At 38.7% G+C, this 12,766-nt stretch overlaps 2 protein-coding genes across 2 annotated transcripts; both read right to left on the reverse strand.

Annotated features, from left to right (window-relative positions):
* Positions 1-799: 799 nt before the first annotated feature.
* On the reverse strand, positions 800-1,726 carry LOC139154261 (olfactory receptor 10G6-like). Its single transcript, XM_070728689.1, has one exon. It carries the CDS (start codon positions 1,724-1,726, stop codon positions 800-802), a length of 927 nt encoding a protein of 308 aa, XP_070584790.1.
* A 6,489-nt stretch (positions 1,727-8,215) lies between these two features.
* LOC139154262 (olfactory receptor 10G6-like) lies at positions 8,216-9,142 on the reverse strand. Its single transcript, XM_070728690.1, has one exon. It carries the CDS (start codon positions 9,140-9,142, stop codon positions 8,216-8,218), a length of 927 nt encoding a protein of 308 aa, XP_070584791.1.
* Positions 9,143-12,766: the final 3,624 nt, after the last annotated feature.

The raw sequence follows: 12,766 nt of genomic DNA on the forward strand, positions 1-12,766 counted from the left end.
ATTTGTATGCCGCCCCTCTCCGTGGACTCGGGGTGGCTAACAACAGTGATAAAAACAGCATGTAGTAATCCAATACTAAAACAACTAAAAAACCCTTATTATAAAACCAGACATACATACAGACATACCATGCATAAATTGTAAAGGCCTAGGGGGAAAGAATATCTCAGTTCTCCCATGCCTGATGGCGGAGGTGGGTTTTAAGGAGCTTACGAAAGGCGAGGAGGGTGGGGGCAATTCTGATCTCTGGGGGGAGTTGGTTCCAGAGGGCCGGGGCCGCCACAGAGAAGTCTGATGCAATTCTTTGGGGTGCGACTAGGAAATATTGGGCATGAGCCATTGCTGTTTACAAAGATGGAGCCAAAGAATGTGTTAAAGAGATTGGCTTTAATAGCTTCATCATTCTATTCTTTACCATTTGGTGCTTTGAGGGATGGGATGGATCTTGAGTCCTTGAGTTCATTGTTTACAAAGTTGTAAACAACTTCTTTTAAATTTCCTTTAAAATTTTGTTTTCTAATTCAAATGTCCAATACGTAAATTCCAAACATCCAACAAAACTTTTTCAACTTTAGAATGACAGTTTATATGAGGAATTCAGTTACAATGGAGAAATTTATGTGATGTACATAAAACCCCCCTCAATGGAATACAATATCAATCCCAAATCTTTGATTGACACAACCTCTGAGGAAGACACACAAAAGGTCTTGAGTACTATTGCATTTCCAGGGGGTTGTCTCTATTCAGGGGATTTCTGAAAATGAAATGAAAATGAGCTTGTTTATTCACTGCTTTGCTACTCTGAATTTCCTTTCCACAATTTCACAAGTGCTGTCTTCATCTCCTTGTTCCTAAGCGTGTATATCAGTGGATTCAAAAAAGGGGTTACTGTGGTATAAAACAAGCTCACCACACCATCCAAGGAGCCCTGAGAAGTTGGTCTCAGATAATGATATATCACAGGCAAGTAATAGATGCCCACCACAATAAGATGGGCAGTACAAGTTGAGAAAGCCTTGTTCCGTCCTTCACTGCTACTTATCTTCAAAATAGCCACGATGATGTAGACATAGGATGCTAAGATTAGCAGGAAGCAGGTCATTGCCACGAGGCCAATGTCAATGAAGCTCATCAACTCATTGAGGTGTGTATCCACACAAGCCAGCTTCAGCATGGCAGGAATATCACAGAAGACATAGTCAATGTAGTGTCTCTGTCCATAAGGCAAGTGGAAGGTCAGAAAAGTCTGAAATGTGGAATTGAGGCTGCCTCCAATGACGGTACCCAAACAAAGGAGGAGGCACACTTTCCAGTTCATGATGTTGCCATAGTGGAGTGGTTTGCATATAGCCAGGAAGCGGTCATAAGCCATCACGGTATAGAGAAGACTTTCTGCACATCCCAGGAAATGAAAAAAGTACAGTTGGGTGACACACCCTATGAAAGAAATGACTTTTCCTCCAGGAATGAATCCTGCAATAACTTTGGGGACCACTACAGAAGAGAAGGCCATGTCTAAGATGGAGAGATGACAGAGGAACCAATACATGGGCTTATGCAATTGAAAGTTAGAGATCACCACCCCAATGATGAGGGAATTTCCAGAAAGAGTTAGGATAAACATGACAGAGAAGAAGAGAATCAGGGGCAGCTTGAACCATTGTGGGTATGGAAACCCAGAGAGGATAAACTCATTTGGAGCAGTTTGATTTGGGCACTCCATAGAGTATCTTTTCTTTTAATCACTAAACTGTGGAGCAGGTGACATACTCTATGATATAATCAGATATTTGAAGTCTGATACTTATTCAATGTTAATGATGTTCCTGAAAGAAATAGTATCTGACTAAGAAAGGGAGGACTCTTTTTAATATCTACATTTCACATACAGTAGTACCTCTAGATACGAGCTGCTCCACATGCAAGTATTTCAAGATACGAGCCACGAGGGGAGAGAAATTTCTGTTCCAGTCCCGAGCTCAAATTCGGGATACGAGCCGAGCGTCCACTAGGTGGCGCAAGAATCCTTGCTTCTGGTTATCTCGGAGGGGAAAAACAAAGTCTAAAGTTATTTGTTCCAGATACGAGTTGCTCGACTTACAAGCTCCCTTCTGGAAGAATTATGCTCGTATCTAGGGGTACTACTGTATAGGGTATGAATCCAACCAGGGGTGAAACTCAGCAGGTTCTGACAGGTTCTGAAGAACTGCTAGTGGAAATTTGGAGTAGTTTGGAGAACTGGCAAATACTACCTCTGGCTGGCCAGAGTGGGGCGGAAATGGGGATTTTGCAGTATCTTTCCCCTGCCATGCCCACCAAGCCACACCATGTCTACCAAGCTATGTCCACAGAACCAGCAGTAACAAAAAAAAATGGATTTCACCACTGAATCAAACCCAAAACAATAAGGATATATATAAATTTTCAGTGGTTCTCAGAAAGAAATCACTTTTGAAACTCTATTTATCCTTATATCGTTTTAATACCACGAGGAATGCAAACAGATCTTCAATGTCTGTCCTGTCTCTAAGACCTGTAAGTACTTATAAAACTGAACATGAATTCCTTACATTCATTCATGTTTCATTTAAAAAGCAGTTTTCTATGTTATGTTATTGACACTTGTAAAGACATCACCATTGCTATCTTTCACAATCACGAAGGAGGAATATTATTCAGTAAAGGAGGTTTTATCAAAGGCAATTGTATTTTGGAGCTCATATAATCCCATTCAACAGACCTGCAGCATGAATTGAGGTGCCTTCCTCCTATTAATCTCTTTTATCGGAGGTTTATAGCACAAGGGTTTTTTTTTTAGAAAATTTCCTGCAAAAATCATAAATACATTGAAGAAGAAATTATATAATCCAATTTCCGTTGTATCTTTGATAATGCACACTGATACACTTTTCTGCAGGAAAAACGGCAGTTGACTTTAATGATATTCCCTGGAAAAAAAATGGCATTAATGATATTCCCTGGAAAAAAAAACATACATCAAAGGATTTTGGAAATACTTAAATGCTTTAGAAGACAATATTAGTCAAAACAATCTCAGTAACTCCCTCTTGCTTTAGTTTGGTTCTATTCAAAAGTAGGTTCATGACAACAAAATAATTTAAATGGTCCCAAATAGATTTCACCCAGATCGAGTATGCAGAGAAGATTCCAGGCTTTAGATTTCCTCCTACAGAGAAAGGTGGATTGGTCTACTGAAGAAAGATCAATTAAGATTATGCAGTGCCCAACCCCCCCACCTCCCCCATAAGCTTGCTATACAATTTCTCATTCTGTTGCTTGGAAGAAGATTGGAAGATATTGATGGGTCACCTAAGCAAGAAGTCTAATTAAGAAGTCTTAGTCCCAGAGCCCACTGCAACAACATTGCCAAAAAGGCTTTAGGAGTTGTTAACCTAATCTTTTGCAGCTTCTTCTCTGGTAATGTTGAACTGCTAACAAGACCTTACAAAACATTTGTCAGGCCAATCCTAGAATGCAACTCATCTGTATGAAAATCATATTGCATATCTGACATCAACACAATTGAGAGACTCCAGAAATATTTCACAAGAAGAGTTCTTCACCCTTCCTCTCACAACATAATACTTTACTCTGCCAGACTTGAAATTCTTCAATTAGACAACTTACAACTCTGTTGAAACTTTTCTTATGTGTGTAGAAGGTTCTTAGAAGATTTCTTAGAAGAGTAGATCTTTCAATGGTTTCTGGGATGTCAATGAAGACTAAACTACTTTTACCAAGATTTGAATTTGAGATGAATGCTCAGTCCCAAGGTTTCTTTTCAAAGCGAGACTAGCTTTAATTTGCTATGGAGGAAAGTACCTTAGTGTGAAAGCAAGAGAGACTTGTGGAGTATAAACTGGCTGAGATTAGGACTACACCGAGAACTTCCCAAGTATTTAAATTCTCCTCACTTGCATGATCATGTTGCTCTTTTCTTCCAGGTGACATGTTTAGAAGACGGCATTGTCATTAGCACGGTATCATCTTTACTACAGTAAAAAAAAAGAAAGAAGAAGATTGCTCTAGCTTGAGAACTTGAGACAGAAGAATGGAGGTCTACCAAGAAAGGCCTTTTCAGCCCTGCAGAGATGACCTCCATCTCTTTATGCTTGTGGATGTTATCTCAGTCTTATTTTCCTGAATGTATGCCATTATTGCTTCCATCTAATTCCTCTGGGTGTTTAAACTCAAGTGTTTATTTAGAGAAAAGGCAATTAACTTTAACAGAAAACCACTGAGGAACAGTTAGAAAATTTTGGGTAGCACCCAAAGTTTGGTCTCAGAGTAATCAACGTGATGGTTTAAGCAGCAAGAAACAAGAATCAAAGATGTTTATTTTCACCAATCTTGCTGGAGCCAAATATCAACGATAGAACCTTTTGTCATGGTTTTCTTTGCAATATGCCAATTTGGTTAGTTTGTAATTTCAAGTTGGTTCCCACTAGGCCAGGTGTGTGTCATGCTCTATGTTTTTTGCCCATGCATATCATAGATCTTTTAACTAGGTCTTAAGCTCTTTAAAATTGTAACAGGTAGTTATAAAATTTAGAAATATTTTTTCTTCTTCTGGGACGGTCAAAAGTTTGTCTGGTTGTTTAGTTTCAATTCCATATTTTTGTTGTCTTTTTTGTACCAAGATTGAATTTGTAGATAGGGCCACCCATCAAAATCATTGCTTCTGTGGTTGATAGCCAATTTGCAATTTTCATATGATGTCTTTTCTTTATTTCCTGCCAATTTTTGCTCAATGTCTCTAATTATATGCCTATAAAATATTTTGGTTGCTTGTCATCCTTATCTTATAGGAATGTGTGCCATCACTTATGAAGATCATGCCCCTCCAGTGTCAAAATCTGTTTGTTATTTAAGTTATCTAGGCCCTCACCAATCAGGATTCAGACCAGGCTACAGCATGGAAACTGCTTTGGTCACGCTGATGGATGATCTCTGGCAGGCCCGGGATAGGGGGTTTTCTTCTATTCTGATGCTTCTTGACCTCTAAGTGGCTTTCCATACCATTGACCATGGTATCCTTCTGTGCCGACTGGAGGGAGTGGGAGGCACCGTTTTATGGTGGTTCTCCTCCTACCACTCCGGTTGGTTGCAGTCGGTGTTAGTGGAGGGGGGGGCAGAGATCTACCCCTAGGTTCCTCCCTTGTGGGGTTCCTCAGGGGTCGGTTCTCTCCCCCTTGCTGTTTAATATCTACATGGAACCGCTGGGTGAAATCATAATAATAATAATAATAATTTATTAGATTTGTATGCCACCCCTCTCCGAGGACTCCAAAGTCACGGGGTGAGTTGTCATCAGTACACTGATGACACCCAGTTGTATAGCTCCACTCCGTGCCCTCTCAGTGAAGCAGTGAAAGTGATGTGTCAGTGTCTGGAGGAAGTTAGGTCTGGATAGGTGCCAACAGACTCAAACTTAACCCTGACAAGATGGAGTGGCTGTGGGTTTTGCTTCCCAAGGACAATCCCATCTGTCTGTCCATCACCTGGGGGGGATTATTGAGCCCTTCAGAGAGGGTCCGCAACCTGGGTGTCCTCCTCGACCCACAGCTGACATTAGAACACCCTCTTTCAGCTGTGGCAAGGAGGGCATTTGTCCAGGTTTGCCTGGTGCACCAGTTGAGGCCCTATTTGGACAAGGAGTCTCTCTCACAGTCATTCATGCCCTTATCATCTCAAAGTTCAACTACTGCAATGCTCTCTACATGGGGCTACCTCTGAAGAGTGTTCGGAAACTTCAAATCGCGCAGAATGCAGCCGCGCGAGTGGTCATGTGTCTTCCCAGATGCACCCATGTTTCTCCAATATTCCGTGGACTGCACTGGTTGCCGATTGGTTTCTGGAAACAATTCAAAGTGTTGGTGATGACCTATAAAGCCCTACGTGGCATTGGACCAGATTACTGATGGTACCGCCTTCTGCCACATGAATCCCGGCGACTGGTTAGGTTCCACAGAGTTGGCCTTCTCCAGGTCCCGTCAGCTAGACAATGTTGTCTGGTGGGGTCCAGGGGAAGAGCCTTCTCTGTGGCGGCCCCGGCTCTCTGGAATCAGCTCCCTCCAGAGATTCGCACTGCCTCCACCCTCCTTGCCTTTTGCAAGCGCCTCAAAAGTCATGGATCAATTAGATCAAGCCCTCTTCCCCTGTTTATCGAGATGTAATGTCTGTTTGTGAATGAATTGGGTGACTGATTTTAATATCTGATTTTAATATATATGGGATTTTAGTAGTAATTTTAAATTAATTAGATTTGTTATTGTGTTGTTTTTGTATCCTGTGAGCCACTCCGAGTCTTCGGAGAAGGGCAGCATACAAATCTAATTAACAACAACAACAACACAAAATCCAAGCTCTGGTCCAATTTAACAGTGCTGCCTTAAAGCAGAGTCAGAGAGTCCAAAGTCACCTCTTCTACTGTCTAGTAGGTCAATTAATTTGATTCTTGATTTCTTGCCATATGAATATTGAGGTAGTCTTATTCAAATCAATTAAAAATTGTTTAATTTTATAGATATGTTTTGGAAAAGATATAATAATTTGAGTAAGATATTCATGTTCATGATTGCTATACAACGTAGTATGAATAATGGTAGTTTCCCCATGTTTCAAAATACAATTTTATTTGTTGTCCCCAGTTTTGTATAGCTATTATCTTTGATTGATGAGCACCTTTTTGTCAAATTGATGCCTAAGTATTTCAGTTTTTTTACAATTTTTTTACCCTTTGGTTCAGGATCATGTTTTTGGTTAATAATTTAGTTTTTTGTTTGTTTATCTTGAAATGCACTACTTCACCAAATTTTTCTATTCCTCTAATTAATAATTGGTTCTGTCTCTTGGAGGGTTTTTTTTAAAAAAAATACTATGTCGTCAACAAATGCCTGAATTTTATACTCCTCTTTTAAAATTTTAAAATTTAAATTTTTGGTCCCTTTAATGTTTGGATTGTTTCTAATTTTATTCAATAGTATTTTGAGTGTTAAAATAAAAAGTAGAAGTGACAATGAACATCCCTGCCAGACTCCTTTCATTATCTGGAAGAGTCTAGTTGTATCTCCATTTATTATCACCTTGGCTACTTGGGAAGAGTATATAGTTTATATCATTTGTATAAACTTTTCTCCAAATTCCATTTTTCTGGTTTGCAGTTTCATATATAGCCAATTTACATTGTCAAATGCCTTTTGTGGATTAAGAAGACAAATACTACTTGCCTTTCTGGATGTGCCTCATAAATATTCTAATATATTCAGTATAGTTCTTATATTGGTTCTAATTTGTCTCATTGGAAGAAAGCCATTTTTATCTGAGTGTATAATTTTGTTTAATTTTTTTTCAATCTTTCTGCCATGATATTCATAAAAATTTGTAATCAGGGTTTAACAATGAAATGGCCCTATAATTTTGGATTAAATTTGGGTCAGCACCCTCTTTCACTAATATGGTAATATATGCTTCCCTACATGATTCTATTATTCTTGCTTTTGACAAGATATCATTATAAAATTCTATTGGATCCCCTATGGCCTTATAAAATTCCCTAGAGAGACCATCTGGCTCTGGGGCTTTATTGTTTTTCTGCTTTGTGATCACATTTTTAAAAATACTGTTCATCTAATATTGGTGTCATTTTTTACTGGATGTACCCATACATTTTATCTATTTCTATTACATCTTGTTTATATAAATTTTCAAAGTAATCTCTCACTATTCCTTTCATCTTTTCTTCATTAATTTGTAATGTCCCTGTCTTGTTCTGTAACTGGTGAATTATTCTGTTCCCCTTCTCTTTTTTAATCTTATATGCCAGACACCCACATGGTTTATTAGCATTTTCAAAGAATGACTGTTTCAGAAATTTAACATTCTTTGCAGATATACAAGAGAAAAACTAAACAGATGTTTAAAAATTATATAAAGAAATTGTATATGGTTTCCTACCTGAGCATGGGGTTGGACTAGATGACCTCCAAGGTACTTTCCAACTATTCTATTCTATTCTATTCTATTCTATTCTATTCTATTCTATTCTATCCCTTCCCATCCCATCCCATTCTTTTTACATGAATCCTCTCCAACAATTCTGGCTGAGCTACAAAATAATTATCAGATATTGTATTTCTGATCTCTCTTCCTGGTCATCCAAACTTGAGGAAAAATGCACACCTGTTGCAAATTACTCAAGGTTCCCAGCCCAGAGTTTCACCAAAGCAGTTTTCATCTCTTTGTTCCTAAGTGTGTATATTATCGGGTTCAACAGAGGGGTGACGGTGGTGTAAAACACACAGACCACACTCTCCATGACGTCCTGAGAAGCCGGTTTCAAATAACGAGAAAACAAGGGCAGGTAGTATATGACCACCACAGTAAGATGGGCAGAGCAAGTGGAGAAGGCTCTGTGTCGTCCTTCACTGCTACTGATCTTCAAAATGGCCGTGATGATGTAAGCATAGGATGCTAGGATGAGGACAAAGCAGATGATTGTCACAAAACCCATGTCAATGATGATAACCATTTCTATAAATTGTATCTCAATGCAAGAAAGCTTCAGGATGGATGGAATATCGCAGAAAATATAGTCAATATACTTGTTCTCTCCATAAGGCAAATGAAAGGTGAGTGATGTCAGCAATACAGAGTGGATGGTTCCTCCAATTATGGTACCCAAGGAGAGAAGGAGACAGGCTTTTGAACTCATGAGTTTGCCATAGTGGAGTGGTTTACAAATGGCGAAGAAGCGGTCATAAGCCATCACAGTATAAAGAAAACATTCTGTACACCCAACTGAGTTCAAAAAGAATACCTGCGAGATGCATCCAGAGAACGAAATGGTATTTTCTGGCTGGATAACTCCTGCAGTCACTTTGGGGACCACTACAGCTGAGAAGGCCATGTCCAGGATGGAGAGATGACAGAGGAACCAGTACATGGGCTTGTGCAGTTGAAGGTTGGTGATCACCGCCAAGATGATCAGAGAATTTCCACAAAGAGTGAGTGCAAACATGATGCAGAAGAAGAGAATCAAGGGGACCTTTAAGTCTTCTCTACAAGGAAATCCAGAGAGGATGAATTCATTTGGGGTTGTTTGATTTGGACACTCCATATTGAATTTTTGTTTTCAATCATCCATCCTGTTGAGCAAAGGGAGTTAGTTCCTACTTGTGAGAGGGCATTGACAGCATAACTTACATTTTGCAGATCTTGCAATTGTTTTCTAAGAATACAGTATTATGCCCTCAATCAACTCTTTCTTTGACACATAAATCTATATAACACAATTGCTTCTAAACACAATGAAGAGAGAGCTGTTTATTTTTCAGTTTTTCAGTTTTTAATGGATATTATTGAAATACAGCATTGACAATAAGACAATTTCCCTACACAAAATGTGGGTTACAATATTGAATTGGACAAATGGGAAAAATGTGGAAAAAATAGCTGCGGCATATTTAGAGAAAATCAGTGCAAGATATTCTATAGATGGCACCTACTATCAGCAAGGTTTATGAAAATATCAAATAAAATATCACCCCTCTGGTGGAAATGTCAAAACGCATACGGCACATATTTTCATATGTGGTAGACATGCAAAAAGCAGAAAAAAAATTGGGTTAAAATCAGAAAAATAATACAAGAAATAAAATATTTTATTGATTGGAAGCCAGAGCTTTTTTTTATTGGGAATTATAGCAAGTAATTATGTGAAAGAAATATATTATTTGATAATACATATAGTGACAGCTTCTAAAATAGTTTATGCAACAAAATGGAAACATAATGGCACTCCAAATGATGTGGAAATTATAAGAAAAAGTTTTGATTGTGCAGAGATGGATAAGATGACAAAGGAACTACAAGATAAATAGGAATCCAAATATCATTTAACATGGAACAGATTTTATGAATGGTTAAAGAACAAGGATAACAGATTATAAAATGTGTAAATACCAAGCATTATGGGCTAAGTGTAAATAGCAACCTGTGAGTGGGCCCACCTGCCCTGGCATTATGCCATCCTATTTAGGCACACTTTGAAGCTGTGCACATCCATACAAAGCCATGCGCACGAACAAGGTGCATGCGTGTAAAGCCTAGGTATATGCATGGAAGAGGCACATGTCAGGGAAGTGTGCGTGTGCACACATGCTCACATTTCTGAAACCAGTAGGAAAAGTAAATGAATAACACCTCTGATCTAGAGGTATTTGGATTTCTGTTCTGAAGATCTTACGAACTCCTGCTTGATAGGAACTCTGGATTTGAAATGAAAAATTAGGCAGATTAACAGAATAACAGAGGTGGAAAGGACCTTGGAAGAGTTCTTGTCCTGCCCACTGCTCAGTCAGGAAGCTGTATATTAGGTCAGACAAATGCATGTCCAATCTCTTCTTAAAAACTTACAGTGTTGGAGCACCCACAACCTCTGGAGGCAAGATGTTCCAAGTTAATTGTTCTCACTGTCACTGGCTCTTTACTCCTTAGCTCAAGTTGGTTTTCTCTTCGATTAATTTCCATCCATTGTTTCTTGTCTGGCCTTCAGGTGCTTTGGAGAATAGGTTGACTCCTTCTTTTTTGTGGCAGCCCCTCAAATATAGGAATACTGCTATGAATTGTATGTCTTTGTATCTCCAAGGTAGGAGCAGTTTTCACATCTTTGTTTCCACATCTTTTTATAACATTGAATCTTCAATTAAGGTTCTGCCTTTATCCCCTCGAGTTAGTTAAATATTATTTTAAAATGTGGTTGATTTAGAAAAAAAGGCAATTATAATTGCTTAGAAACTCCCCATGGAAAACAATTACTTTCAAACAATAGGTGCTCTCAAAAGTTTGCACACATAATCATAAAAAAGATCAATTAGCCATGAGTTAAGATCCTATTGTTTCCAGTGGGAATTAATTCAGAATCATTATTTTATTCCTATTTATGACTGCTCAAGACATTTTTCTGACTTATCATTTGGATTATCTTTTTCCTAGTCTAAATTGCATAGACTGAATGTCTGTTTTTTCCCCTTAATTAATTATAATGTTGTCCTCACTGTAAAATCCATGATCCCACCCTTTCTTTTTCTTGATTGATTCTTATGCTTCTCTTACACTAAATAAGACTTTTTACTCTAGTCATGGATCATCACTAGATCTATGGATAAAACTGTAGTAAGTTAGTAACCACTCCTAGGGCTGAGTTCTAAGTTACCTTACTGCCAGTTCACTTTCTCCCTTGCCAGGTGGGTATGCTATGTGGGTGCATGCCAGGATGGCACAGCAGGTAGAGTGCTCTGTATTGCACATCACTGAAACTGACTGTAGATCTGAAGGTCAGCGGTTCAAATCTCATCACCGGCTCAAGGTTGACTCAGCCTTCCATCCTTTCGAGGTGGGTAAAATGAGGATCCAGATTGTGGGGGCAATATGCTGGCTCTGTTAAAAGAAAGTGCTATTGCTAACATGTTGCAAGCTGCCCTGAGTCTAAAGAGAAGGGTGGCATAAAAATTGAATAAATAAATAAATAAATAAATAAATAAATGTCCCCTTGAAAAAAAAAAACCAAGCCAAAAACAAGATGGCATCATCATGTTGCTACCAGTTCAGGCAAATCAGTCTGAATTGTGCTGAACTCACTCCTGCCCACCCCTCTCCTAGAGGAATGAAATATTTTGAGAAATATTAAGAGAGCTGTATATTATATTTCCGTTTATCGCATCAGCAGTCCAAACTTCAACTAAACCTGGGAGCTCAGACAACCTACAGAGCCAGCTGTGACCCCTACAACAGCCAATATAATACATGTTCTTGCACAGCAACAGGAAGTTCAAGTGCAAGGCCCAAGAGACGCTATAAAAGTCACCCACTCTCAACCTTATATGGTCAGTTGCCCAGGACCTCAAACCTATGTGGTCCTGTTCACCAATAAATGGAACCAATTTCCAATCAGCCTCCATTTTGTTTCCAGTGCCTTTCTCCTGACTTGGAATTGAACTAGTTGGATATTTCTTCCAAGAAAACAAACATGATCATCTCATTAAATTTGGATTTGTTCTGGACATGATGCATGTTTTTAGCAAGAAATGGAGGGATTTGGTTAATTTATAGACTTGTACATATGATCTGGTCTTGTGAAATAATATTTCCCTTTTTATTACATACCGTTTTTCATTTGCTTCTGTGATTCTACATTAATTTTGCTTTGGAAAATACCCTGTTGTTTTTTGTAACTATGATTCCAATGTAAGAAAAAGACATGAAGAATGGCTTTTGTATGCCTTTATAGTTGCAAAAAGGGTGTGTGTGTGTGCATGATAAGCACCTTTATTTGTCATGATTTGTACCAAACTCTGAAAGCATTGCTCACTATATCCAAAGAAGTATTCCCTTGCTATGAATCTGAGCCTAATGTAGGTTAATTCATTCCACTGTGTTCCTCATAGCTACATTTGGTTGTGAAAGTTGAGCTATGGTTACTGGATAAAGCTCTTGTGGATTTCTTGGACATCAAACAAGTTTGGGGATGGGACTTTTTGCCTCCGCCAGTTGGATGAAACTCTTTCTTCCACAGCAGCTGATAGGCTCCTGCATTCTCTCCCTCACCAAAAGGCCCCTAGTTCTTTGCCCCAGCCCTTTCATCACAAAAATCCACATTCAGTCACAGCCTTTTGGCCACATGGGACACTTCGCCACCATCCAATCAGAACGGTTCTAACAAAATGCTACTTTTGGAAGGAAA

Source organism: Erythrolamprus reginae, chromosome Z (genome assembly GCF_031021105.1).
Source record: "Erythrolamprus reginae isolate rEryReg1 chromosome Z, rEryReg1.hap1, whole genome shotgun sequence".
In the NCBI taxonomy this organism is placed as follows: Eukaryota; Metazoa; Chordata; class Lepidosauria; order Squamata; family Dipsadidae; genus Erythrolamprus; species Erythrolamprus reginae.

Coding starts and splice junctions, on each gene's coding strand:
- LOC139154262 (XM_070728690.1), bottom strand. CDS start 9,142: ATGGAGTGTCCAAATCAAACAACCCCAAATGAATTCATCCTCTCTGGA.
- LOC139154261 (XM_070728689.1), bottom strand. CDS start 1,726: ATGGAGTGCCCAAATCAAACTGCTCCAAATGAGTTTATCCTCTCTGGG.